Source organism: Orbicella franksi, chromosome 15 (genome assembly GCF_964199315.1).
Source record: "Orbicella franksi chromosome 15, jaOrbFran1.1, whole genome shotgun sequence".
Taxonomy (NCBI): domain Eukaryota; kingdom Metazoa; phylum Cnidaria; class Anthozoa; order Scleractinia; family Merulinidae; genus Orbicella; species Orbicella franksi.
In genome coordinates this window covers 9,540,898-9,568,830 of record NC_138159.1, presented here as the reverse complement: position 1 = coordinate 9,568,830, position 27,933 = coordinate 9,540,898, and the positions used below count along the sequence as shown (strand labels likewise).

Sequence of the window (27,933 nt, the reverse complement as noted above, 5' to 3'; positions counted from 1 at the left end):
ATGCATAATTATTAGTAGAGAAGGAAGAAGGATCAAAATCAGAGAGGATAAACAACAACAGAATTAATTCCCCATACAGGCCTTATTCTCAACTGAAGGTTCATGTAATCCCTCAAGTTATTTTTTGATCACTCCCGATTTCAGAAATCCCATGAAAGTCTAGAAATAGCCGAATACTGTTTCACAAATTTTCCTCATTTCGCAGCTCAAGCAGCCATACAGGCTCTGTATTAGTCCATTTTCATCCTTCACTGATTAACATTATTTGCAAAAGAACTGGGCACTATGTCTAAAAATAACTTAAAAGGGTTAACCTTGTCAATAAGGCCTGTAAGGGGATTATCTCTCTTACCCTTCATGCTCTCTTACCAAATTAAAATAGACTAACTTTTGAGTAAAACGCATGAGCAAACCTCAAGTGCTTACGCTACAAAAATTGAATGTTGCACCCTGGTAATAATTTAATACAATTTACAATGTAATGAATTTTCTTATTTTATACCTGCCAACCTTCCCTGAATCAAATGGGTCAGCTGTTTAAATCCTGGGATTTTCATGACTTTCAAGTACATCCAAAGATTTCTCCAGTCTTAATGATAAATTATGTCCTGAAGATTTCCAATCTTTAAAACTGGCCGAAAATAATGATGAACTCCAGGCAAAAGTTAACATTTTGCATCCAATGTTCTTACTGTTCAAAGAGTTGCTCAAAGAGTAACTGAGTACTTGGTTTACAATATTATTACCTGTGAGATGGCATGAGTTTAAAGATGAAGACTCATGTAACAAATGAGAGTTGGCAGGTATGCAATTCCCAGGAGAATTTTTTTTTGAGTCTACTGAAGGAGCAAGAAAAACTCAATTTGGAAGTAACGTTTTTTTGTACATGTATTTATTAAGTCTAATGATCTAATTTCATATTCATGACCATTCATAAAGAAGTACAATAGAACATGTGATTTAACAGCAGTACAGTTTGAATTGTATGATCACTAAACAGTGATATGATTCATCTTTGTGTAGATAGACTGTATTGTGGATGATATAACTAAGTTGCTCACGTGTGTTACCCATGTTTGTATTACCATCGTAATAATGTATTTCCACTGGTCCTGGTTAGTGGTTTTCAACCAGTGACCACCATAACATACATATACATGGAGTATCTTGTTTATTATTTTCACAAAATTAAATTGATCTGATGCAGTGCTTTGAAACATTGTTGTCACATCTAGCTATCAAATTTACAGAATTCTGTACATCACAGACAATAGATCTGTGGCTGCTTAATACGTGGTATTGCGTATAACGCGGCTAAAAACTTCAAGACAGTCTCATTCATGTAGACTAAAATTTATTTTTCTGAAGTCCTCTAGTTTTCTGTATGAATGCACATTTTCTATCTTTTTTAATGAAATTCTTGTTAGCGCAAGACTACATTGTTGAGTTAGTAAGCTCAGGAACAGTAAACTCAAGAGAACTATGATATAGAGAAGTATTTCTGCTCATCTGCATGCTTCTCACTTTGTAAGTGACAGTGCTTGTCAAATATATGATTGTGTAACTTAACAAAGCACAGGGAGCAATTTTTTAAAATCTCCTTAAAATGTTCAAGAAAAATGTGTTGAGCATTCCAACGGGAAATGCACAAAATAAAAGAATATCAGAATAACTGAGTGGAGTTTAATGTCATTGTGTTTTTTATTTATTTTGATTTCAAAATTAACATAAACAATACAAAGTGATTTTTCAATGTCATACTGGCATCGTTTTAAAGTTTTAAAATTGCAATTTGATTGATAGAGGTTATGGGAGGCATGGTGGCCTCCTGGTTTGTGTACTTGCCCCCGGATAGAGCAGCCCAACTCTACAAGGTCTATATGGGGAGGCACTACCCTGAGGTCCAACCCCTTACCTTTTGTATACCATTTTGACAGAAAGGTAGTCCTTTCGTATACCTTTAATTGAAAAAGCTACCCCTTGTACATACATTATAACTGGCTCAAGTTATGAATAAAATTGCCTAAAAAGGAAGTCTTCTGGTTATGTTCAGGTAGTTCCCAGTAAATGAAATGACACAGCCGTAAACTAGGTAAGTCTGTTTGAAATATTTTAATTAAAGATCCTTTAAGTAACTAAATGACAGATTTCCCTACCCTTTCATATACCTCAACTTGTGAAATCCCTGCCCATATTATATACTTGTATACCTTATAAGCCTAAAAACTTTTCCCCTTTTGGGTGGAGCCTCCTGCTATAGGCCATTATAGGGAGTACCCCCTCTCAAGGGGTTTGAACCCTGGTTGGGAACATTGTGTTGTGTTCTTGGGCAGGAGACTTTTCTCTCACAGTGCCTGTCTCCACCCAACCAGGTGTATAAATGGATACTGGCAAATTTAATGATGGCGGTAACATTAAGATGGACTAGCATCTCATCCAAGGGGGTGGGGGGGATAGAATTGCTCCTAGTGCTAGTGGCTTCAAGTTACAGAAACGGGAGATAAGTGCAGGCCTGATGGGCTACTACAGTAAAACCCGCAGATAAGATCCTAGAATTTTCGAGGTCATGCTGAACAGTATGGAGGTATATCTCTGACAAAATTCAATACTCAGTAATCGATATCAAATCATCCAAATTGTACATGCATCAATCCAACTAGCCGATTCTATAAATAGTCATTACGCAAACAGGCATCACGCTAAAAGGGCTTCATGCTAAAAAGCATCACGCTAAAAGGCAATACGCTGAAAGGCATCACTCAAAAAGGTATCACGCTTAAAGAGATCATGCGAAAAGGCATCACGCTGAAGGGCATCACGCGAAAAGGCATCACGCTTAAAGAGATCATGCGAAAAGGCATCACGCTGAAGGGCATCACGCGAAAACGCATCACGCAAAAAGGCATCACGCTCAAAGGTATCACGCGGAAGGGCAGCCGCTAGGCTCGATTACCAGCCGCTGTTCGGGAAAGGAGCCCACAACATAGAAACATTCCGTCTTTGCCCCCTCGCGAGGTCTTAATTCAGTACAGGAGGCATACCTTGAGAGAGTTAATACAGCAAATGAGTAATGGAATTGAAAACGATTGCATTTCTTTCCGATCTGTGAGATCCGAATATTTTTCAAGATGGCGGACAAGTGCTGGGCGTTCTTCGCATGACATTGGCCATAGTACAATTACCTCCTGAACATGAATTCACTACTGCAGCTACACCTCTGGCGCGAGAGGGAGATTGCGTGTAATCTGTGTTATATTTGAGGGATGTGGTCAATTGGGCAGTTAACCCCCAAAAAACTTGTGCACAGGATAATTTATTATGGACAGTAAAGCAGCAAAAAGAGTCGTGCTCGACAAAGCAAAGGAAGACTTCCGGAGCCGGAAACGGCACCCTTCCGGGGGTCTCCCGGGGCAGAAAATGTTCCAGTAGGCGATCACCAGTCAGCGGTTGTCAATAAAAGTGTGATTTTGGCGCGAAAGAGGCGCGAAGAAGTCAAAATGGCGGATACAGAAGGTTCTCAGAACAGTCAGAAATCTTCCCAGTTTAGTCAATCAGATCTCCCTGAACTTCTGAATCAGTACTATAAAAGGTTATTTCCCTACAAATATTTCGTCCAGTGGCTGTCGTATGGAGGAGGTAAGGATATCTATGGATTTATCAGAGATAGATTAAAAATTCGAGATAGATTTAAAAGTCTCATAAGCTTATGTTATGCCGTGTTGATTCCTTAGTACCCAAGACATATTTTGTCCACCGAGAATTCTCTTTCACGCTGAAAGACGATGTTTACTTGCGGTATCAATCGTTTGCGGATCAGCAAGAACTGGAGAAGGAAATATTGAAACGAAACCCGTACAAAATTGACATCGGAGCTGTATTCACGCATAAGGTACCCTCCAGTGTATTCTCTGCATTTTCTTCACTCTGTTATGTTACATCAGTCAGTTTTTAACAAGCTAATGAATAGGGTCAGAAACTCTATAAATGTGATACAAACAAACTCAAAACAAACTTTCGAGTTCACCCCTAGTCCAGGGTAAAACAAGACTTCAGTGCAGTCCTCCTATATTCCCCAGCATATCCCTATTTGCCCCCATTAACCTGCGAACAGGCTCTTGTGTTAGTTGTTTGCACCACCCTCTTGTCTGGATTTCACGTCAGTCTTTTGTCCAAGTGAGTTACAAGCCAGCATCGGAGGAGGAGGAGAGCCATTCCATTGTAGATCCATATCCTATATCTCCTTTTGGCGGGGGGGGGGGGGGGGGGGAGGAGGGAAGACTCCCATATAAAAAGGACAAGGGTGCTTGTCGTACCTTTTAGGGGTTAAATAGCGGTTTTGGTACCCCTTAGGGCGTTCAGCGTCAAAAGGTGCACAGTGGGAACTTTTGTGATACCTCTCAGGGTTTTGAGCCAAAACAAATATCACAGGGGTTCTTTTCAAAATTTCCAATGAGCACCTCCGTCCTTTTTCTATATATCCCCCGTCTAATGACAATATTTCTTAACCCATTGACTCCCGTAGCTTTTTGCCAAAAACGCATGTTTTGGACATTTGGGAGATTTTCAGGCTGGATATGGGCCAAATTAACTGCAATCTACTCAAAAGGCATTTGCAACATGACAGCATGCCTTTCTTTCCAGTAGCATCATGTTTTACGACATTTTTGCTCGGGCACGCGCAGAAATCAAAATTTTGAGATATGTCTTTAGGCTTTTCGAATTTTTTTATTTCTTTTTTTTTGCCTTTCCTTTTTCTCCTTTTCTTTTCTTTTTGCTGCAGTGATTGACCCTCTACTAGGCTTGCTTCCAGTTAAAAAGATTCTGAGAAAGCATCATCGAGACGGGCAATTTTTACCATGAAGGAGCACGGGTAGTCGCAGGAAATTTTGCTCTGAGTTTCTCACTCAACTTTCTGAGCATTTTTGTGAATATTTCAGGCTCCATTGAGCCAATCACCCTGATCTGGGTATCATTGGAAAGATCTTTTCCTCCTGCAAAAGTTGAGCATAAATGATGCCAAGTTTGGCGAAAGGTGATGACGTCAGAAGTGGAACAAAGGCCAAGGCTCGTCACAGCCGGTTATGGGCAGCATGGGAGTCAATGGATCAAAGGGGCTACAAAAGTAATATTTGGGGGGCTTACTCAATCCTCCATAGGAAAAAAGATGGCAGCTGTACATTTTACCACAATACCATGCAAGCCTAATACAGCCCATAAAGTACAAGGAAAGCCAGATTTTTGCAGTATTTGTCCCTGTGCTATCGATATTGTGTACGTTAGGTTTGAAGGTTTTAGAACATTTCTGTAAGTTTTTATGAGTGTTGTTTAAGTTTCCATGCACTAAGTAATTATGGGTAAATGTACCAGTCACCATTTTTTTCTTACAGCGGATTGGCATCATCATTTTTTGTGGGAGGTACTGTAGCCTTGTGATTAGTGGGTTGGACTCCAGATCAAGGGGTTGGGCTTTGAACCCTGGCCAAGGATAGTGTGGTGTGTTCTCCTGTGATATTTGTTTACTCTCACAGTGCCTCTCTCCACCCAGGTGTATAAATGGGTAGTGGCAAATTTACTGCTGGGGGTAACCCTGTTATGGACTAGCATCCCATCCAGGAAGGAGTTGAAATACAATTAAACCTCTACTAATGGCCACTTTTTTCGGTCCCGGTGGACAGTCCATACATTCACTCTTATTTTAACCTCTCTACAACAACCACCTCTTCACAATGGCAACAGCCACAATAACTTGTCCCAACTGCCAAAATAACCTTTCAAAAATGGCCAGTAATCAACTACTAACAAACAGTCCACACAAAACGCCACTTTTTTATTGTAAAAGGTCACCAAACTTGATCCATACCGCACGTCATTGGTCTCTGTTTCTGTTAAATTTCTGTTTTAGTGATACACTTTGATTTAATAATTATATATGCTAAAATAAGCATTTTTTGAAAAAAAATGTTGCACCCCTGAAAAAAAGTGTCATAGCAGAGCTCTGGCGACCCAAAGGGCTGCCAAACAGAGCCCCATGCTCATATAGGAAAGAAAAGGAAACCCATGAGTTGATTTTCCCTTGGTTATCATGGCTAGCGGTATTGCTCGTGGGCGTGTACACACAACGGCGACGACGACGGAGTCGCACAACATGGTGGCCATACTCCAAATAATAGGTTGACAGACATGCTGCCTTGGTTTACCGTGTACTTCTTTGATATTGGACAACCATATTATGATCAATTAACACCTGTCAAAACAAGGCATCCGCTGACCAGTATCATGTGACCATATCGCGGTCTCAAGTTTACAGGTCATCAAGGTCACGTGTTTTTTTTTTTGAAGTTGACCACTCACCAAGTGCTGGTTTTCGATTGGATCACAGGGTCACATCAGGTTAACTTGTTGAAAACAGGGCAGGATTGTTCAGAAGCCAGTTAACGCTAACCCAGGATTAAAAGTTAACCGAATTATAACTTTTTCTTCTATACAAATGCTTTTTGCTGCTTTGTTTTGTGTATATGGTGATTACTAAAACTCAAAACAGAAGGCCAAACAATATACAGAAAACCTCACCGCAAAGTTGCATGAAATCAAAATTCTACCTTTTCCTGGGTTAGCTTAATTGGGCTCTGAATGACCTGGCCCAGGAGCTACGCTTTTAGGCTGGCCTAAATCTGTATATTATTTACACCTCTATCTCCCCATAATGGCCACCTCTCTACAATGTCTGGCCACTTTTCTCTGTCCCTAAGGGAGTTCGACCGTACTCCTATTTGCTTCATGCTACATAGAAATGGGAGATGGGAGATAAGCACCAGTCTGATGGGTCACTTGGCTCGTACAGTATGCAGACTTTTCCTGCGAACTTTTTCCTGTGCAATTGGCATCATTTTTCTTTAAGGAGGTTTGAAAGAAAAATGGCTTTTTCATGAAGGAGATGTGAACACTTTGATTTTTTTTCCTCAGGGGTTAATATTGCTGCTTTTCATTAGTACTTAATAGTAATAATAATAATTTATTTAAAGTCGTGACACAGGGAGTGGTAGCTTATTTTCCCGAGCCAGGGGTTCGTGATAAAAGTGGTCAACAAAGAAAAACTACAAAATTATGGAAAGAATATGAACATAATAAAACAAACGACTACACTTAATTTAAATACTAGGTATAAAAAAATTATTGGTTCATCTTCTAATGTTTTTTTTTTTAGTCAGCCTTACACCTGCCACCCTCGTCAACCCTCACTCAACAAATAGATTTCATTTTGCCATCACTGATGTTCTTACCGTATTTTGATGTCTTCTGTGATCAATGACTGAACAGACACATGACAACATGGAATGCTATGTGTTTTATATAATAAAGAGGCAAAAAATGTTAATGGACAGGCATCAGGTGTCATCTATAGCTATGCATCTATCCTCCAGTTTTAAGTAAGGACCAATAAAATGTGAGAATAATACATTTTATTATATAAAAAGCTAATAGCACTCCCTTTACTACTGACAATCATTTTTCCTTTTTGTCCTTCCTTCCAGCCAAAAGATCACAAGATGATTAAACCTGGAGCCTTTCAGGCTGAAGAAAAGGAACTGGTATTTGATATTGACATGACAGATTATGATGAAGTGAGGACATGCTGCAAGTGAGTTATCTTCTTGAGCCTTGATTGTCAAACTTGATCAAACTGTAATCTCTCCTTGCATTGTCAATACACTTGTGAGCTTAAAGGTAAACATAATATTTAATTAAGATAGGAAAATTGTCAATAGAGGACATTGTCTTCCTGCATGACCAAACTCTCAGAACTGTATGAAAGTTAAAAGGCAATAAAGGAATCTTTGTTTACATTGGATTTGCCTGATTAGCAGTTGGTGCCACTTACATGTAGTAGTTAGGTGGGCGATTGATTGATTCATTGATTAACATTTTTTCTGATTTACAAAGGGGTGCAGATATTTGCAGGAAGTGCTGGTTGTTTATGGTTGTAGCTATGAAGATAGTAGACTCAGCTCTTGAAAGTAAGTTCAAGATTACAGAAACACTTTTTTTTTTAAGAGGTGAATTGTTCAGCATGTCACAAGTGTGGGGCTCTTTAAGGTTTCTTCTAGGTTCTTCATCATCATTTTCATCATCATCATCATCATCATCATCTTTGACTTTGTCATCATCATCAACAATTGTTAAATAGAAACTGTCGATATTGGTTCAAGAGTTAAGATTGCAACTAGGCAATTAAACAATTAACAAAGTTTCCAAATAAATCTTACAACTTTCCCCCAACTATGGTAGTTTTCAGATTTGTTACTAATATAGAATGAATGGTTGTTTTCCCTCTTCGTTGTCATGGGTTCATTTAAGAAGAAGGTTGCCATCCTTTGTGTACTATCCACTGTGTGGCAATTAATTCAACATGTTTGTAAAGAATAGTGTGTTCTGTAAATGACTTGCAGTATTAATTTCAAAACTCTTTATCCACTGAAGCCATTTAAGGCAGTTAGTTGTGTCCTGACTACTTCATTGCATTGTGTTTGCTGTGATAGACCAGAAGTTGCTTTTAGCTTTATGATATTCAAAACAGAACTACAGTTTAAGTATAGTTAAAGTTTCCATTATTTTGCCTTGTAGGGGATTTTGGTTTCAAACACAGACTTTGGGTGTACAGTGGTCGCCGTGGTGTCCATTGCTGGGTGTGTGATGAGACTGCTAGAAAACTTTCCCAGAATGCTCGTTCAGCTGTTGCAGAGTATCTCAGTGTAATTAAGGTATTAATATGACTTAATCTTTCTTATCTGACCCTTTACCAAGTGTCATTAAATTTGTCCAGATTTTTCTTCCTATTGAGGAGACAAGTCAATGAATGCTTGCGGGGAACAAGTAGGATAAGTACAATTTAGAGATGCATATGAGTCGAGAGAAACACAAGTGTTTAGTCTCAAAAAGTCGATTTTGATGACACCTGTCTTGACTGATTATTCTTTAAGTACTTGGTGATGTAATTCCACCTTCAATAGTCATTTTTATTTTATTTGTTTATTTATTTATTTTCCTTTTTAATGACCCCCCCCCCCCCCCCTTGGCTAGACAAATTTTAAAACTCTGTAATCCTAAGAAGACAAGTCCTAGAATATTGTTGGATTGTCCCTGAAAAGTCCTTAAATAGTCGTGATACTCATGTAACAGGGTCTGAAGTCACTGTAAACCATGTAATGCATTTGTTCTTCTCAATTTAGGGTGGAGAAAATCAAATCAAGAAAGTGAATCTGCGTTCATCGTACCATCCATATATCAGGTAATAGTAACGACAATAACCTTTATTTAGTTTAAATTCCCATTTTTAAAGTTACATGTACTACTACCTGTGAGGTGGTGTTCAAGTACATTGTAAAACAGTATGTAAATTTGAAGACCCAGGCAACACATGCCCGATCAAGTACCCCTCCTCCACCATGACTTTGCAAAGAACCAGCTGAGTTGACTCGCTTGAACCTGATATTGCCCCTTTAGCATACTATAATAAATTGTAAAGCTCTCAGCACGGCATGCCAAGTAGCCCAAGTCAGGTGCATTTTTGAGGCAGACTACTAGATTCTTTCTTAGGCTTGCTTTGTTTGCAAGTGAAGTTTTTTGGGGAAATGTCTTGAGGAAAATTCAAATATTATAGAAGTACTGTAAGTGATTGTGTTGAACTCAGCATTTCAATTAAATTGTAACTTAATTGATCATCCTTAGCTTGTGCTAAAAATTTAGGGGAAACTAGTGAGAAGGCTTTGACTTTCAGGCTAGTCCATCATAGTTACCTTTTCCCGGAAGGCAGTCTAAAAAACTGTTTTTCTTTGCAACCTGCCTAACCACTCTGTCACCCTTTATGAGACTTTTAGGTTATGTAACTTAATTTCTGATGACAATTAGCATCTCATTTGTTTTCCAGAAAATCATTAGAAATTCTCAAAGCCCACTTTGTGGACCTCGTAATTGAGAAACAGGACATTTTGTCCTGCAAAGAAAGATGGGATGGAATGCTTGCTCTTATTCCTGATAGTATCCTTTAACAAAATGCATTTATGTTACCTCCTCGATACAAACCTCTTCCATTCAGCTTACTCAAACAAGATTTTATGGTATTGTAGCAACTAATAATAGAAAACACCAGCAATAGTTTGTCTGAAACATTTACCTCTTATTGTGAGATATGCAAATAAATAAGAACAGAAATTTTGTCTCCAGGTAACTTTTTGAGGTTAAAAATGTCATGTAAAAGGGACGCTTCCAATAGTTTATACTGTTCTTCTTCAGGCTGTCAGTTGCAAGATGCCAGATTGTTGTTCTTTTGCACTTGTGGTCATATTTTTTGGTTAACTACTGTAGGTTCACAATTAACAGGGTTTCTTGGCATGGTTCATTGATTATTAAAGCTGATCCATTACTTTACATATAGGAATAGCAAAACTACTTGACGTTTTCAAAAGACATTTTTTTAGTCTAAAAGAGTCCATCAAGATGCAAACATTTTATTTATTTTTTGTTTATAATTTTTAAGCCCCAACAGTACCAGGAGAGCAGGGGGTTTAATAATCAGAATTTTCTTGGCTCTCTTGGAGATCAAAAACTAAATAAGCCCTACTCAGGATGCATCTTACTGGAAGGAGTTTTAGTTACAAGGTGGTGATTTTCAGGTTAGGGCTTGTCATTATAATTTTTAGATTATTTTGATTTGTAAATGATTCCTTAACATGGGAAAGCCGCAAGAAATGAGCTGAACTCATCATGGTCCAAAACAAAGAAGAGCTCAAGAGAAAGATGGGATGAGCTTGAGGCTAAACTGGACAATAGTCAGGTGGATAAATGCTAATGCTGGAACTGAAATCCATACTTTCTAGTGTTGCAATCATTGACAGAAAGTTTTAATATTTTTGTATTCTAATATGTTTTTACGAAAATCTTCTTTGAAGTTCAAAATGTAATCCATGCGTTAGGAAAAAGATACCTTATCACTTTCCCTGGTACGATAGCCGTGATTCACCATACAGCTTGCTTTGCTGAAGATTGTCAGGAGCCAGACTTTGCCATCTGCTTCACCATCAAAATTTGGTCATGTGTGTTTTCAATAGTTTTGACAGATTTTCACAAGAATCAAATTTCAGTAGCCATCTACTAGTTTTGTTTTCAAAAGTTTTGGCACAAACTAATACTATCTCTTGGAGTTCAATACAGTCTTTTGTGAATTCAAAGCAGGTGAGCCAGATGTGTTATATCCTGAGGGAATTTTATTCATTTTCTTCAGAGACCTGAAACAAAAGATGAGATCATGTTTCAGTACTGTTTCCCTCGTCTTGATGTCAATGTCACCAAAGGACTTAATCACTTACTCAAAAGTCCATTCTGTGTTCATCCCAAAACAGGTCAGTTTTTTCCATGCTACAGTTCACAGTACACTCTTAAATAACAGATGGGAGGATGTTTATCTGTCAGAGGCCAATATAAAGCTGATAATATCCAACCTCAGTCCACAGAACAGTAGTAAAGCTGTTTGAATTGGCTTTTTTAATGTATTATTATTTTAGCCTGTTTCATCACCCCCAATGCACAAAACTGGCATCCACTACCCTAGATTATATTTTTTTTTGTTGAAGTGTAGTAATAAGGATAATAATTATCCTTATTACTACACTTCAACAAAAAAAATTATTGTTTTCACAAAAAATATTCTAGTGTCTCATAATTTGTTAATCAAACCTAAAGTCAAGAAAAGCCTCTGTCATCTTCAAGCTTTCATGCCCATGTAGTCAGTTGGTCTGCTGGCCAGGTGGGGTCGATGCATTTTGTTGACCCCAGTCCATGGACTACCACTGATGGACTACAAAAATAGACTACCTAAATGGACTGCTAAATGGACTACAAAAAAATTAATGGACTACTCATATGGACTACCTAAAAAATGAGAAATTCCAAAAGAATGCAAATTTTTTTTTTTCAGGCAAGTACATACTCTACTGTTGGGAAAAAAAAACTATCAATGTTAAGCCCCAGGGCACTACTGTTAGGGGGGCATCGAGGTATCTGACCCTGGCTTCCTTGAAGTTGTGAAATTCCCCTCATTCCCCTGGGTCTACCTCCTCTCCCGTTTAACAGCAGATTACAACGTCAGGGATGTTATGCCATTTCCCTCCACCTCCTACAGCACAGTACTTTTTTAGGGGGGGGGGAGGCTTTAGAAATGAAGATATTACTTTTGGGAAGGGACAGAGGCTAATATAAAAAACCCCCCCTTTTTTTCGGAATTGAAAAACACACAAGATCAAAGGGTACAAGAAAGACTTATGGAAATGGACATAACAGCCATGTCAAATTTCTGACCCTGGGGCAGCACCTAAGTCCCTAATCACAAAGCATGCCTAGTCAATTTCCCCTGCCCCCACTTCCCCCTGGGGCTTAACATTGATAGTTTCATTATTCTTTCATTGCTTTTTTAATTATTATTATTTTTCTCTTCTTCTTTCATTCACTTATCTATAGTTTTATATTCACAGGTCGGGTTTGTGTACCAATCAGCATGAATGATGTAGACACCTTTGATCCATTCACTGTTCCAACTGTAAGGTATGTTCCAGAAATTATTTTCCTACTCAGTGGCAAGGTTCCCTTAGCGCGACTCCAAAAACCGTGTATATTTTTATCAGCAATAAAAAGTTCACACTGAGCTGACTTTCTCACCATTGTTTTAGCTTCTGAAGTGCACGCGATCCTAATGAAATCCGTCTCCAAAGAAGTCCAAAAATCGAGATCGGGAGCCGCATACCTTGAAGGCCAGGCCGCATGTCAGTGGCGTCATTCCGTCCAAATATGGTGCGAAACGTAATGCGTAGCAAGCTACCTACAAGGTGAATTCGAAGAACTTTCTCTTATCTAAAAGATGCCGTCGTGTTCGGCCCCGGGCTGTAAAAACAGATCCGAAAAGGATAGGGAAAGAGGAGTTACTTTCCATAATTTGCCTGCAAAGAACGTAAAATTGGCAGAGAAGTGGCTCGAACAGCTACGGCGGGATGAGAGATTAATGCCAAAAAAACTCGAAAATCTTTACGTATGCAACGAGCATTTCACAGACGACTGTTTCAAAACTGAATATCGATTTGAACTTTTGGGTGGGAACACAAGAAGGAGGTCATTGAAGAAAGATGCTTTTCCGACAATTTTTCAACGGAAGCCCCTTGTTAAGGCAGAGGAACGAAAAGAGGTAAGCTATGAAACTTTTCAGTTTTTAAAACTATTTTTGTCGGGCGGAACTGTCATTAACTTTATTTAGTAAATGCTATTTCTGCGCAAGAAATTGAAGTTCCTCAGTAAACTAATCGGTAAAATAATAACGAGAATTTTTTCGAGTATAAGGCGCACTTGGTTATAAGACGCTCCGTTAACTTGCAGACATAAGTGTATCAAGTTTTCAAACTGAAAATAGAATAAACTTATTGAACTTAATGCCCGCCAACTTTGACATATGCTTGACCTATTTTTAGTATTTGTTGATGAGTATTAACACAGGTTTTCCGTAGAATTTTGTGTGAAGAATTCGTCGTTGCGTTCTTGGAACATCCGTAACTTAGTAACCAGGCATTACATAGGACGATGAAAAACTAGTTTCCAGGCTATTCGCCAAAATATGGATGGAACACCTGGCCTGGGTTGCTCAAAAGGTAGATAATGCTATACCCTGGCTAAATCACTATCCAGCCGATAGCGTGGTTTGTTTTGTTAACACTTATCCACTGGATAGCAAAATTATCTGGTGGATAGCATTATCCAGCCTTCAAACAACCAAGGCCTGGAGGTTAAAAATTTGTCATAGAACAAAATTGTGTGTTTCTGTCGCTGATTTAGGCCAAAAACTACTTCAAAATAACCAATTTCTTCCAAATTTTTGCTTGTGGGTTTGGGAGGCAGCTACTTTATCGCTTATGTAGAACAATTTTTCTGTTTTGTGTGGAAAAAAACTCTGATTACAGTGTATGTAGATGATGTGGATGTTAGCAAATGGCATGTTAGTGGATGTTTGACAGGCATAATCATCAGTGAAATTTGGCAAAATTTTATTCATGGCATGAACAAACAAAACATACTTCGTTATAAGATGCACCTCAAGTTTGGAACAGATTTTGACTGTACAAAATGCTGCGCCCTATAAGCCAATAAATACAGTAACTTAATAAGAGGGTAAATATTAACCAAACATTCAGACATTAGATACAAATAGTTAGAACAGCTAAACTTGAAACTATTTACTCTTTTAAATCTGAAGAAGGTATGGGTAACTAACCTTGAACTGAATATCAAAAAGTACTTAAAAGACTAAGGGAAGTAACAATATTGTTAACTCCTATGTACTGATCTTTATTTTTTCTCCATCACATTTAATCCATAAGTGTAAAGAAAGGCAAACAAATATGAGCATGAACAAAAAGTAGCCAGATTTTACAAGCAAAAATGCAGACTTGTGAGTATGTAAGCATTCAAACAAAAAACAAAATGGCGGCTTTCCCATGAGGTTACGATTATGAATTTATTAGGTTCATAAATTGTCTGACCTTTTCAGGTTGTTAACTTGTTGTTGGAAACAAAACATACATCTACGGAGTGTCAAGAAATTTTCGAAGATGGTAAAGGAGAGGACTCTAGCAAACCTGTCCAAAATGTAGTAAATAAATATGCTAGTGCTGAGACGTTTGAGCAGTCGATGGAAGTTACTAGTACAGAAAACCAAGTTCTTAGCGGTGGTCCTATAGACGACATGGTGGTCAGGGATGTGATATCATATCGAGCAGTAAAAGCGCACACCCCTTTACAAATTCCAGTACCAAGATCTGCCAGTGTTGTTACTTCTGAACAGGGTGTGGAAATTACTGGTACAGTGAACTACGTTATTGGCAGCCCAACCCATATGGCCAAAAGCGTACTGGATTGCATGCTGGTTGAAGACATGAGTACATTTGAAGAGGTAGAAACGTGCAAACCTGTCCAAATTCGAGAACAGAAATCTGCAAGTGCTATTACATCTGAAAATGCAGGGAACATTGCTACCATAAACAATGTTTTTAGCGGTCCCGTCCACATCATTGAAATTGTAACAAACATGGGGAAGATGCATGTACAGTCTGTAGATGTTGGAATGCAGACTGATCCTTTGAGTGAGTGTTCTCCAACATTTGACACCATAATGACGCCATGTATGAAGCAAAAGTTAGTCGACCAGGATCACTCCTATTGTAAAAAGAAACTGGAACCTCAGCCTACACAGCCTAAATGCACGACAGATCATGATGTTAAGGATGAGGCCAGACAAAACATTGATAGTTCTAGTGACAAGTGGGAGGCTGAAATTAAGGAGGCAGGTATTGATTATGACTCTGATGAGGACTGGGTACCTGGAGACGAAGAGATTGATTCTGATGATGAAAATCTTGTTTTTTAAGTATGAGAAGTCTGAAGCTAACTGGCTACAGGAGGAAGAAGAACTGTGCAAAGAGAATTGTTGTTTGCAAATCAAATTTGCATCCTTGAAGCCTTATCTGTGTCACAAGCTCATGCAAAGGTGGTCACACAGAAAACTGGTTTTCACACCCTTCACTATGAGAATTGCTACTGGAAATCTTGTTTGCAGTGGTGGGATTCTCAATTTCATGGAGGAGGAGGGACTGAAACAATGTCTGGAGAATTTAGAGGGATGGCCAGGCTATCGATATTTGGCAACAGAGAGGTAGGACAGTCAATAGAGCCCCTCTTCTTTGTTTTTTAAGTTTCAAAGCTTGTAAGCTACTTTCTTTGACGTTTGCCTTCCCAAAAAGGACTTAGACTGAAATGATATGAGTGACCTAGGGTTTTCTGTTAGCTACAAGTCGTTTAAATGTGTATTGTGGAAATCCACAATAAGGATTTATTCCTTTCCCAGTTTACCATCTACAAAACAAGGACACGAATCAAAGGGAACAACGACCAAGACTTTTGTTTTTGTGTTGGCTCTGAAAAGAGCCATTCATAATGTCTTAACAAAGGGCACCTAATATAATTTTTTTTCATGAATTTTTTTTTTTAGGAGGTGTTCCTCTTTTACGTCCATGTTGTTTACCATCTTATTTACTTGGCTTTTGAATTTATAGAAGGCTTGCATTGTACACTGCAAGTCTGCTGTGGCCAAAGCGAGACTACATCTAATTCAAAGGATGTCTGGCAATGCCTCATGTTGTTCAAAGAGTGTAGTTTTTGACATTTCAGAAATGTCTCATTCAATTCCATATGTATATCTATAGCAAATCCAAGTTGGAGCCATGACGAGAAAAGACAAGCCCAACATAAAGAACCAGTTTGATCCTTGGCACTTAGCAAAATCAGTGAGGAAAGAACTGGTCGCTGCTTCAAAAAAGAAAGAGTGCGCAGACTTTGTTCCTTGGATTTCTTCTTTCATGAATTGCCTGTAGTGGAGTGCAGCCACTCGCGACGAGGACCAACATCTTTGCCAAGAGAAGTGGAATCAACTGTGTACCAAGTGGCAGGAGAAACTTGCAAAATTTAGGGGAGGGGCCCAGGAGGCCCCCCTCCCCCCCGCCCTTCACTCTGTTGATATTTTTCTTGAGACAGAAATTTTTGGACTCAAGCGTTAATCGAAGTAATCAGATCATAACTGAGGAAGGATATTTATGTTGCAATTTAAACAAAATAAATAAAACTGATTAATTGCTGTATACGTGCAAGCACTACAGCTTTTTTTATAATTTGTAGTTCCGGAAAATATTGATATCTCCTTAGGGTGGTCACATGTATTTGGGTTACACCTCCCCCCCCCCCCCTGGAATTTCTAGTATAGTTTCATGCTTTCCCTTTAAAAAAATTGGCTAATGAAACCCCCTGGATATTTCCTTCACCTACTCAATTTTGTTGCTTTTGTTCTTTACTTTTGCCATTCTCTTTGAATGAAACAAATGCATTGTAGAAATCATGAAATGCAAGGTGCAAATGAAAACAAGTACAAATGTAAGAGGCATTTTGGGGTTTAAATTTAGCCGTACTGAAATATGCTTTCCTTTGGGTATTATAAATTATAACAGAAACTGAATAATTACATAATTTCTTATTTTTAGTTCCATAATGAAAAGTTGCAAATATGATGTCAACAGCATCATTCTCGATTTCCAAAAATATTTCTTGTCAAAACAGTTATTTTGCGACTGGATTATTGCCTTGTCATTAAATATGGCTGTTTTCGGGCGATTGCCATTCGACCAAAAATTCCGGTGTGAATTTACGGATTTTCTGGAACTTTTCCCTAGAAATTTCTGTGCCATTTGTCCCCGTTTCAAAAATTTCGGAATGTTTGGTCGAATGGAAAGGACCCTTTGTCTGTTTTGCGAGCGAAAGAAACTTTGTTGCCGTGTTTTGGCCCATATTTCTCGTGATAAAAGAAAAACAAAGACCGTAGTAACTTGCTTTCAGTTAAAGTTATTGTGTGACTGATCTGACATCTAGGCCGGTCAGAATGAGCGCCAGTGAAAACCTCAAATTTACCGGAAAAGTGTACAAAGTGGTTGGCAGACTTCCTATGTTAATTATCCCCCTGGAACAAAGTGACAACCAGAAATTACTTGCAATTCCTTGTTACAAAGGATTGAAGTCATCGAGACATAGATAGGAGTGAAAACTGCATGTTTTTTGCGCCTGCTCGGGCTCTTGAACAAAAAATTAAGTCACCCGCACTCGTAACTTGGGCGCCTCAACTCAGGCGCCCCGGCACCCGTTAGGCAGCAGCCTTGCACAAAATACAATAAGTTTTCAGCAATTTTCCCAGACACAAAGATAGAGTTTAAAATAATATATCAAACACGAAAGACCGTGTTTGACGGCATTTCCAAACACCAAGAAGAGAGTTGAAAATGCGACGCGTAGTGTGACGAACGTCGAGGTATTTGGGAATGTGGTCAAATAATGTTTTTTCAATTGAAACTAAAACTAAGGAGAAAACGTGGAATTAAAATCGTAAAAGTCTATGCTAATTGAGATCAGATATCCAGACACCGTGATCGTCATGACGTCGTGGTCATGTAATTATATCTTGCTGTTCAACACATAGCCACTGGTGGATTCTGCCTGTGTGAAAGCCTTTATTCCAAATCTTCCTGGCTTTATAGGGATAAACTGTCTGAAGTGCACTTTGCCTTTGAACTCAATTAAAGTCTCATCTATGGCAAACTGCCGCTCATGGCTGCACACTTCCTGAAATCTTGCTATGACCCAGGGTGCTTTCCATTGTGCCAAAGATTCCAGAAATTTCGGACAGAAGTCAAATGGAAAGGTCCGTTTTGGTTCCTTCCTTCCTCTGGGGGTGGTCCACTTATTCTGGTTGGAATATTCTGACCGGAATTTGCCGTTTCATTTTGACAAACCGCTTCATTGCTCTACTTCTCTTCACTTATGTAAGGAATTCGGAAAAGGAATAAAAAATGGTAAGAGCCATTCCTCTTAGTTGGCCCGGTTTAATCGGAAAATGCCGTTTTATTTTCTTCGGGTATTCCCACTGGTCTCTTACCGGTTGGTTTGGCATCATAGAAAACACCAATCTAGGAAAGGCTGCATTTTGTACAGTTTATTGTAGTCTGCGCAGTCACGTGGGAGAGCGCGGGTGTTGTCAGCAAAGTGCAGGTACAGCTAAATTTAAAGGAATCGAGTCTGCGACTTCAAAGATGGCAAGATAGGAGAACGTAGGACAGGATCAGTACTCCAGTAAGAATTATGGTTAGGTTTAGTAACCAACCCCACGTTTAGGTACAGACTAATCCAGGCGTTCATTTCACTTTCTGTGACTGGATTCCATGCAGAACTTTCTGCTGGCCCTCTCCTGTTCTGCACTAAAAGTAGTCTGACTAACAACTGTCATACTGTGAAGGTGAATTAATCCGCATGACACGAGCGTGGGACAAAGAAATATTCTGAGTCCCCGACAGGAATCGAACCCATGACCGCCCGAACACCGGGCGGGCGCTCTATCCACTGAGCTACGAGAACTCATGGGGAGCAAGGTAACCTTGCAACCTTGCTCCCCATGAGTTCTCGTTGCTCAGTGGATAGAGCGCCCGCCCGGTGTTCGGGAGGTCATGGGTTCGATTCCTGTCGGGGACTCAGAATATTTCTTTGTCCCACGCTCGTGTCATGCGGATTAATTCACCTTCACATTTCATTACCGAGCTTAAAATTCACCATCTGTAGTAACTTATCACAACTGTCATACTTCTTGTGTGAAGAACAGTTAAAAAAAATGCAAACACGATTTCAGGTTTCTTGTGCTGACATTTATTCCAGGTTCTTCATTAAAATTAGTGTCTGCTCTGCTTCCGATTTCTCTAGACCAGTCTTCTTCATCCAATTTCACTTTGTTGTCAGTGTGATCTTCCTCTTCCGACTCTTCGATGGAATCCTCGGAGCTTGATTTGAAGTAAAACTCCTTAGACATCAGAGGCTCAATGCTTGGTTATACTGGCAAGAGGAAAGTCTTCTCCTTCGATAAACTGAATTTCAACTTTGTTTTGATAGTCGAAATGTAGTACAGCATCATCTTGAAGAGTCGCCATTTTAAATCTCCCTGTTCAAACGATTAAATCACAAAAAGCCTCAAAATTCGCCCAAAAACTAGCTCGATGGAAACAATCCTCGATAAAAACTGTCAAACTACCTTACGTAAAATAGAAAAAAAGTGTATTAGTTTCCAGCCCCTTAAATCCCTCTTTTAACATAAAAACCTAAACTCCAACTTTTTGCGGCATTCCTGACGTTTTTGAGCTTGCTTTGGATAGATCTCCCAAATTTACCTTAAAATGACTCATCTTTAAAAAAAATTGGTAACGTGATTAAGGCTGCCCAAATGGGGACTGTGTTTACTGTATATGGCCACTCGGACAGTCTGCTAGACGTTTTCATTTTACATCACAGCCATGGAGCTGGTGCACGCATACCCTTTCATAACAGCCTATCCCTTCTATGGTTTCAGTACACGTATTTACTGCTTTTTTAATAAAACCAAACCACTATTTTACGTTTTCCGTCCATCAGTGAACATATCTTTTCAGTTCTGACTTTTTGAACTCATGCTCATGATAGTAAATCTGTACATACGAATATGAAATTTATTGGCCAAGCGATCGAGTATCATCCAGTGATATTTTCCATGGTAGTGAATATATATTAATATGAATTGATATTTGTCAAGGCACCTTCTGCATCAACCAGTAGTATTTTTACCATCATGATAACTGTGTTATTTCAGTTTTGGGAATTTTACTTGCAGTCAACTTTGTGATGAGATTGATAAACATGAAAAGAATTCCCAAGACATGATTGAAGAAGAGAAGAAAAAGATTCCAGGTACATGAAAGAAGGCATTCGCAAATCCTGTAATCTTTGCGTTGATAACTTGCTATTAACACTATACCATGTTGTAAAAATAAACTGATCTATCAGCTGATCTATGCAGAAATGCTGATAATGCTTAAATATTAATTTCTAGCTTTCAGGAAAACCTCCTTAGTGAAGCCTATTGGAGTCTTTGTACAGTTTTTGAAAGGTCTTGAAGGTGAAAATGACAACAGACGAAAGAGTTTCAGGGAAACTGAAGGTGAGAGTACTGTGGATTTCCTTACTACTCTGTCACTTAGAGATTGCCACGCACTGGAAAGACATCACGCGGACATCTTTTCCATGAGAAGCAAGGTTTTACTCGCCCCTAAGGTCCCAGTCTTTTTTCCTTTATATTTTCAGTCACTTTGAAACATGTTTTTTCTTTATTTTATCTTTATTTTTTTTCAGAAAAGAAAGGAGAATGGTAAAGAAAAATGGAGGCAAAAAAATGAATGCGGATGTAGAAATGTTCAACACCATTTTTTATGACGGAAAATTCCTGAAATTGGCAAGAATTCTGAGCAGCTTAGGACAGTAAAACGAACAATTCTGTCATAAAACCTTTTGTGTAAATAAATAACAGTTTTCACATTTCTTTATTGTTTTGTAATGTAGCTAGAGCTTATTTGGAGTTTGCATCTTGACTACAAGAGGCATTTGTTACACTCCAGTCCGATCAAACGTTCTTTTTGGATTTGTTCTCACAGTTCATAAGCACATTAAAAGTTCTTTTCCGCTTGCTCTTGCGTTCTATCGATCGCGACTGATTGTTAGCTATTTACCCTTTATATTTCACATTAGTATGGAGCGAAACTTTAAAAAACTTTATTACAAATCGCCCTTGATATAGAATTACTGCATTGCTGTACATAATAGGGAGCTTAGGCAAACCACTACGGCAACGGCAATCAGAACGTCACGAAACAAGTTTAATGAGCAGAACAATGACTTTACACGTGCGTTATAAATCTCTGTGCATTTGGTAGCCGTCTACTGTAGAAATTTATCAGCAACGTGAAATGACCAAGTTCCGCGTCTTTTGGAGAACGTAAGCCACATCAGCTAATTTGTCGTATTTCGTTTTGGAATTGATCACTGGTATTACATATTTAGTTCCACTGAGGAGGTCTTTAGACCGACCGGCGTCCTGAAGAGGTCTAGATAATTGTGAAATTCGAAATTAAGATAAAAGTTCATTTTTAATAGGCGTCGATGTCCTTGGCGTACCCGTTGTAATTGCTTAAGCTCCATATTGACCTTTAGAATGATAGGACATGACAAGTTTTGTCACTTACATGGACTCTTACGTGTTTAAACTGTTGTTATATTTCACTCAGTGTCTCTTTATATTTATATAGCGAGTGAGACAAATATCAGCTGCATTTTCGTTTTTAGTGTCTTGTTTAATTCAACTTAAAATAAAGTAAAGGGGCGCTACTATGGTGATTATGCTACAATGTTAATTATAACATTGCCTAACTCTCGTACCGATATTTTAGTAAACTGTGGAAGGAGAGCAAATTGTAATTTTTAAGCTATTAGTTTCCCTCAACTTTATAATTTAAGTTGAAACAGTTGCCAGATTTGACACCACAGCCATGCCCGTGCCTATTCATAATAACACTCGTTTTATAGCTTCAGTGCATTTATAGAGGACGTTTTAACAAAACGAAGGCATCATATTTACATTTAGGATAGTGCCCCTGTAACTTGATTGTATACTCTAAGCTGTTCCAGATAAGTCGGCCTCTTGTGCCTACAATCATGGACAAACGTCTTGGGACAAATTTGCACTTCTGGCGCTTTTGCGCACACGCCAGAAGCGAAGTTCACCTGCCTAACCTCGCCCCCCACCCCCCATACAATGTTGAAAACTACTAGCTGCAATTTCTTCTGATTTTCAACATTTTATTGGGTGGGGAGGGGGGACAGTAACGCGTTTTTAAAAGGAAACCAAACTTCAGAAGTAAAACACATACAATTCGTTCAATTAAGGTCCCTAGGACTTTTGTCCACGATTGTAGCTTTAAACATACCACGCATACACATCAACACATGGCTTGCCTCTATTATCTGCCTTATAACAGTCACTCCAATCCTGTCCGAACCATATCTGTATCTCCTGTTTGCGTGACACAGACGCTACATTAAGAAGATCGCGGAAAACGAGCCCTGGAGATATGTGGGGTAGTTCCATTAATACTGTAAAAGTGCTTTTTGTTGTTACAACCACTGTGTGCTTGCAAGTCTCCAGCAGGTGGCAGAATGGGTTCTTTCTTTGCATTGGTAATGATAGTCATTAAGCTGCTGTTACCATACAATGGTTCATTTGTGCAGCCCCCGTAGGATGCCGGTTTATTTGGGTTGCATCTGATCGAGCCCGACTTGTGAACGAGCTTCATTGTCTTGAGAAGTCCACTCTTCGTGATGTTAAAGGCACCATACTGGTTATCTCGTGCTCCAAAGCAAACAGGCTCAGTGTTTATTTTAAGCCAGGTCTCTAAAAATTATTAAAGATAGACTTACATTATGGAACACTGTAGATTCATGTTCAAAATCAACTCAATCGATGCCTAATAAAGACTAAGCCGAGGTCAGCTCACTTCTCTGCAGTGAGTTACATTTGGATCTTGCGCAAGTCCCTCTCGATCTCGATTGTCATTTGAGTTTCGAAGGTAAATTTGCATTTGACGTGGTTTTGCATTACTATGCTAAGCGGTTGGTTCTAAAAAATGCTTAGTGATCAATTTGGTTTTGGTGAGGTTCACGTTTTATGCCTATTGCGGTGCCCAAGAGGAACTCGCAATCCTACTGTCAAGGTTGCTGTTAGCTATGTGCGGCTCGAATGTAGCGAGATTCCAGCGCATTCCTTTGGATTTCCCACTAAGAATAGAATGAAATGCAGAAAACGCAATCTGATCACGAGCGTTATGCCTTCGATTCCTGAAACTTACTGCATTCACGCCTGTATTAAGCGGACCCCATATTAAGCGGACACCCTCTATTAAGCGGACAGCAGTGCAAGTCCCATTTTTCTTTTCCCACATTCATTGTAAAAAATACCTGTATTCAACGGACACCTCTATTAAGCGGACGCAGAAACCTTTAACTTGACTTTGATGGTCATTTCTATTGTTAGAAACCTGTATCAAACGGACACTGCAAAAAGAATGCATGATTTTTTGCACACGTTTCAGTAGATCGGCCATTTAAGTTTGCCAACAAACTGAGCTGTCACAGAAATGCAATATTTTGTTATTCGGTTTTGTTTTACAGAACTTTTGTTCTTTGATTTTGTAACTTCATATAAATAGAAAACATAGAAACACGGGTGGAAATTTGGGAGAACGAGAAATGCTGTGGGTGTTTCCACAGCTTCTTCGAGTACTCCCAAACTTTCACGAGTGTTTCTATAACTCGATAGAAACACGGAGAACATGTTTTCTATTTCTTTTAGAAAACACCGCTGACGAAAAAAAAGGGAAACAATTTGTTTACTTTGATCATCAAAGTGTAAATTCTCTTCGCTCGCGCCATCATTACGTCGGCAGGTCGTGCTAGTTCTTTGTTTCTATTGAGTTTTAGTAAAATTCTACTAGTATACTGATACAAATGCTGTAATCTGATTGGCTGAGCCACTGAACACTATCAGCCATTAGTGAGCAATAGCGGAGGTCGTCTAGGCAATGGCGACGTTTTTCTCGTTTTTCCAAAGTTTTGGAGGACAATTTTGATGCAAATGAATAATTAAATTCCTGAGAAGTCTAAACGAAGGACATTTACGATTTCTTGGCTTAAAAAAAGTTGAAATTATTGAAAAAACTGATGCGCGCGCGCACACAACTTCAATTTTAAATGACAATTAAATCCGAGCGATCTTTTTCAGGCGCAAATTTTAATTATACGTCAAGAAATAATTGGAAACCGTTATTTGAAGTAAATTTTAGTAAGAATTCTACTAAAACAATTAGATTATTCGCTTTCGATTTCTATGAAGGGATAGTTGATTCGGCCGTCGGCCTCGTCAACTATCACCTCGTAGAAATCGAGCGCGAATAATCTAATTGTTAAATAGAAACACGATTTTTGACCAATCAGCGCGCGTATTTTCTTAGGGCTGTTTTCTAACAAATGATGTTGCACATAGGTATCAAATAAAGACCAAGTCATGGTTATCTTCATGGCATAGTAGGGTACCATACAAAAGGTAAAACCTGTTAAAACACCCTTAATTTTAGCTTCAGGTGCTTATAATTCGAAAGTGGCTCAGTGAAACCCAGTTTTTATTATCGAATTGTGATAAACATGTCAAGATACAAATCTTTTTTTTCAGTGGCTCTGAACCATACCTATAGCTTTTTTTACGTAAGGGACTGGTCAAAAAGTACAGAAGGGGTGGGGGGATAGCCCGGAACATTTGAAAATGTGGTGGTTAGAAAACACATGACCCACCCCTTCCATTTGGCACAAAACTGTGTGACCCACCCCTAAATGAAGGTTGAAAATTACATGACCCACCCCCTGTAAAACATGACATTTTTGGTTACATTATCCAACAAAATCACACTTTTCGTATGAAATTGTGGTATTATTTACGTTTTAGATTTATAATAATAATACAAAATCATGTCCGTAAACTCAAATAAACACTAGACCGTAAACCTTTCATACTTGGTCCCCAGCTTTACTACGCGTGGAACAGTGATCCATCTAGAAAAAGGCTGAGTCCCAGATCTATGAACACCACATCTTGTGTCTATGTAGACACAAGTTGGCCATTTGGTGTTCTTGGAGACCAGCATGTCGAAAGAGCGTAGTATTTTGAACATTTCTGCACTGGGATTCCGTTAGACTTCTTAGCTTTCGTACAGATTTACAATGCATGAAATTGCCATCTCTATTGTACACCAGTCAAATGTACTTTTTCAGCCAAGGCTCAAAACGTTTTTGTCCTTTGGAACTGAAAGGGGTTACCTCTGTTGTCGACTTGTCAAGTGTGTGCCAATTCCTGTTATAAAACAAGATGGCCTACCCCCATGGGTAGCAGAAAATTGAACGACCCACCCCTTACCAAGGGCTCAAAACCTGATGACCCACCTCCTCTCTGCTCCAGCTCCCCCAGCCCCCTAGTTAAAAATCCTTTTTGACCGGTCTTCAATAAGGTTAACTGTCACGATAACAAAAGACACCCATCACTATGTTTTTACAAAATTATAAGCTCGCTTCGATTGATGATAGTTTCAGTATAAGAAGTGCAGTTTTGGAAAGTTAAGATTTCGTATTTTCAGAACTAGAATCGTTCATGCTTTTCAAATGCAAAATAGCAGGTATTGTTGGAAGTATATCTGTGTAAACAGCCGTACGTTTTAAATAGAATATATGCTTATCTTGTCAGACGTTTTCAATAGAACGGATGTCAGTAACTTCAGTGGAACACATGTTGTATATTGTTAGCTAAGCGAGGTTTTGAATATCAAAAGACTATCTGCTCTGGTACAACAATGTGCAGTAGACAACACGTGCGTTTTCAATAGATTAACTTAGACTTTTACTAGAATCCAAGCAGATGTAAGTTTTGTTACTTTAAATGAAGATTGGGCTAACCAATCGGATGTTCTGTAGTTATCAGCCTGCACGTGTCTGAGTGTTAAAACTTTTGTATTCATTTGTATAAGCGAACACCTGCCTTAGACGATATATAAGCAACTCGAAGAGTGTTGCAAATCGATTACCACGATTACCACGATTACCAACGTTTACTCTCTACGCGTGTATTAGCTGTGAAGTACCAATGAAGTTTACTCTACATTAAAGAAGTTGCTGTGTTCCAGAAGAAATCTCAGTGTTTACTGCTGTTTTCTCGCTTCTTGGGACTAAGAAACTAGACCCTGTACCTCTGGCATCTTGTAACGAGTGCCGGCTGCCAAGCGGTTTGCTCTACAGATTTATTCCCCTTTCCCGTCCAGTGTCTCTGCTAGCAAAACCCTGTTTGCTAGTACTTCAGTCCTCGCGCCCTCGCAAAGTGTTTCAGCCATCAGATCCAATATTTACTGAGCTCGCTAGTGCTGGTAAAACCGCCCCACACGCCCAAAAAACGTATCGTTACATAACTTAGTTTCTGCACTGTTCAAAACAAGTGTACAGTGAAACTTGTATTAAGGGAACATCTTTCGTTCTACGTCTGGTACACTTTTGTGCGACGGTTGTATCAATAGGATTGAGTTGTTTCGTTGTGAGCTAAGAGGTTCAAGTTTCGGTGACCGAATTGCGTCTTACTGCGCCAAAACGGTGACGCTATGTGTATGTGCGTTATCTACAAACCAAATGTCCGTACCTTGACAGCGAGCCAGGATTGTCTGAACATTCCCATCAGAGTATATCCAGTAATCCCCGTTAAGTAAACCATCTCATTTCCTTCACTAGCCTTGATCCCACTGCACGATTCAGCAGGAAGCTCTTGAATGGAACCAAGAAGGACTGCAAGATAAAAGAAAGAGACTCCTTAAAAACGGCTTTTCTCAAGATCGTGCTGAAGTAATTGTGATTCACAGTTTAGTAGGAACAATGTAACTTATACCAGATCTATTTTGTAGTTCAGTGTACAACGGACGATGTTGAATCCTTTTTCTTTTAAATAGATGCATTGATTTTGCGGTCAAATGTTTGCCTAACTAGTGTGATTTTGTGTGTGAGTACTTGCCTCTAACAAGAGCGGCGAAGTTGCCAAGGAAAAGACTAAGATTTACCACCCCACGTGCACATTCTCCTGGAACGCAAAATCGTGCCATCTTTGCGGGCCAGGTTGTAGCATTCAGAATGGCTGCGTTGGAAAAGAGACACACACAAATGAGGACGATTGAAGTGTACCTCTGTTTTTTGCCCGTTTCATGTAGAACCTTGTCTGATCCGGCTTGAAATCTTCAAGTCTCGCCTCCTTGGTTCGATGGTTCAGTTCGCAGAGGTTTTGACCAATGACGTAATTTTAGCTTTGACACGTGACTTCTTCGGCACACCTAAAATAGCGGCTTTCATGCCATTCAATCTTGTACGTTTTAAAGGTGTGGCCTCTGAGGAACATTCCTCTAATGGAGTATTCCGCTGCTGGTTGACATTGGGCAGCAGCTTGAAATACAGCAATCCGGGACATCAGGAACGCAACTGAGAGCCAGAACTTGGGATTCATAATGTCTTTGCTATAAGCGAGAAAACAATGAGCATCTCAAAATTGATGAACTGACCCAAATTTTAGAATGCTTTGAGACGTGATTGAAATTGTAAGAAAAACTGAGAGAAACGCTCGAGGCAGATGGCATCAACAGAATATTCATTGTCTCTCGCAAATTTTGAACATTTTAAAAAATCTGTTACAAATCATTTGCGTTTGTTTGCTGTGCGAGCGGAACTTTCCTTTGTGTTTTTAGCTTAGACTGTGGAGGGCAATGCATATGATTTGCAGTCGCTTCTGGCTCGACAGCATTGGATTTGCCAAACACAGGGACATCCGCAGCC

The 27,933-nt window shown here is 39.1% G+C and overlaps 2 protein-coding genes and 1 pseudogene across 3 annotated transcripts; 2 read left to right on the top strand and 1 right to left on the bottom strand.

Annotated features, from left to right (window-relative positions):
• Positions 1–29: 29 nt before the first annotated feature.
• Positions 30–21,935, top strand: LOC145469628 (DNA primase small subunit-like). The gene is made up of 13 exons (XM_081453386.1): positions 30–3,636; positions 3,732–3,889; positions 7,533–7,639; positions 7,942–8,015; positions 8,623–8,759; positions 9,228–9,286; positions 9,926–10,035; positions 10,737–10,831; positions 11,279–11,396; positions 12,525–12,594; positions 20,315–20,391; positions 20,534–20,641; positions 20,833–21,935. Exons 1-13 carry the CDS (start codon positions 3,498–3,500, stop codon positions 20,850–20,852), a joined length of 1,272 nt encoding a protein of 423 aa, XP_081309512.1. The 5' UTR covers positions 30–3,497; the 3' UTR covers positions 20,853–21,935.
• LOC145469629 (uncharacterized) lies at positions 12,791–20,308 on the top strand. Of its 2 annotated transcripts, XR_014042347.1 has the most exons (3): positions 12,791–13,228; positions 14,582–15,742; positions 16,293–20,308. XR_014042347.1 is itself a non-coding variant. In XM_081453387.1 (2 exons), exons 1-2 carry the CDS (start codon positions 12,908–12,910, stop codon positions 15,455–15,457), a joined length of 1,197 nt encoding a protein of 398 aa, XP_081309513.1. In that variant the 5' UTR covers positions 12,791–12,907; the 3' UTR covers positions 15,458–20,308. The 2 variants fall into 2 exon arrangements, 1 of the variants encoding a protein (XP_081309513.1); XM_081453387.1 differs by having other exon boundaries at positions 14,582–20,308.
• Positions 21,936–22,074: 139 nt separating the features above from the next.
• Positions 22,075–27,699, bottom strand: LOC145469638 (uncharacterized; annotated as a pseudogene).
• Positions 27,700–27,933: the final 234 nt, after the last annotated feature.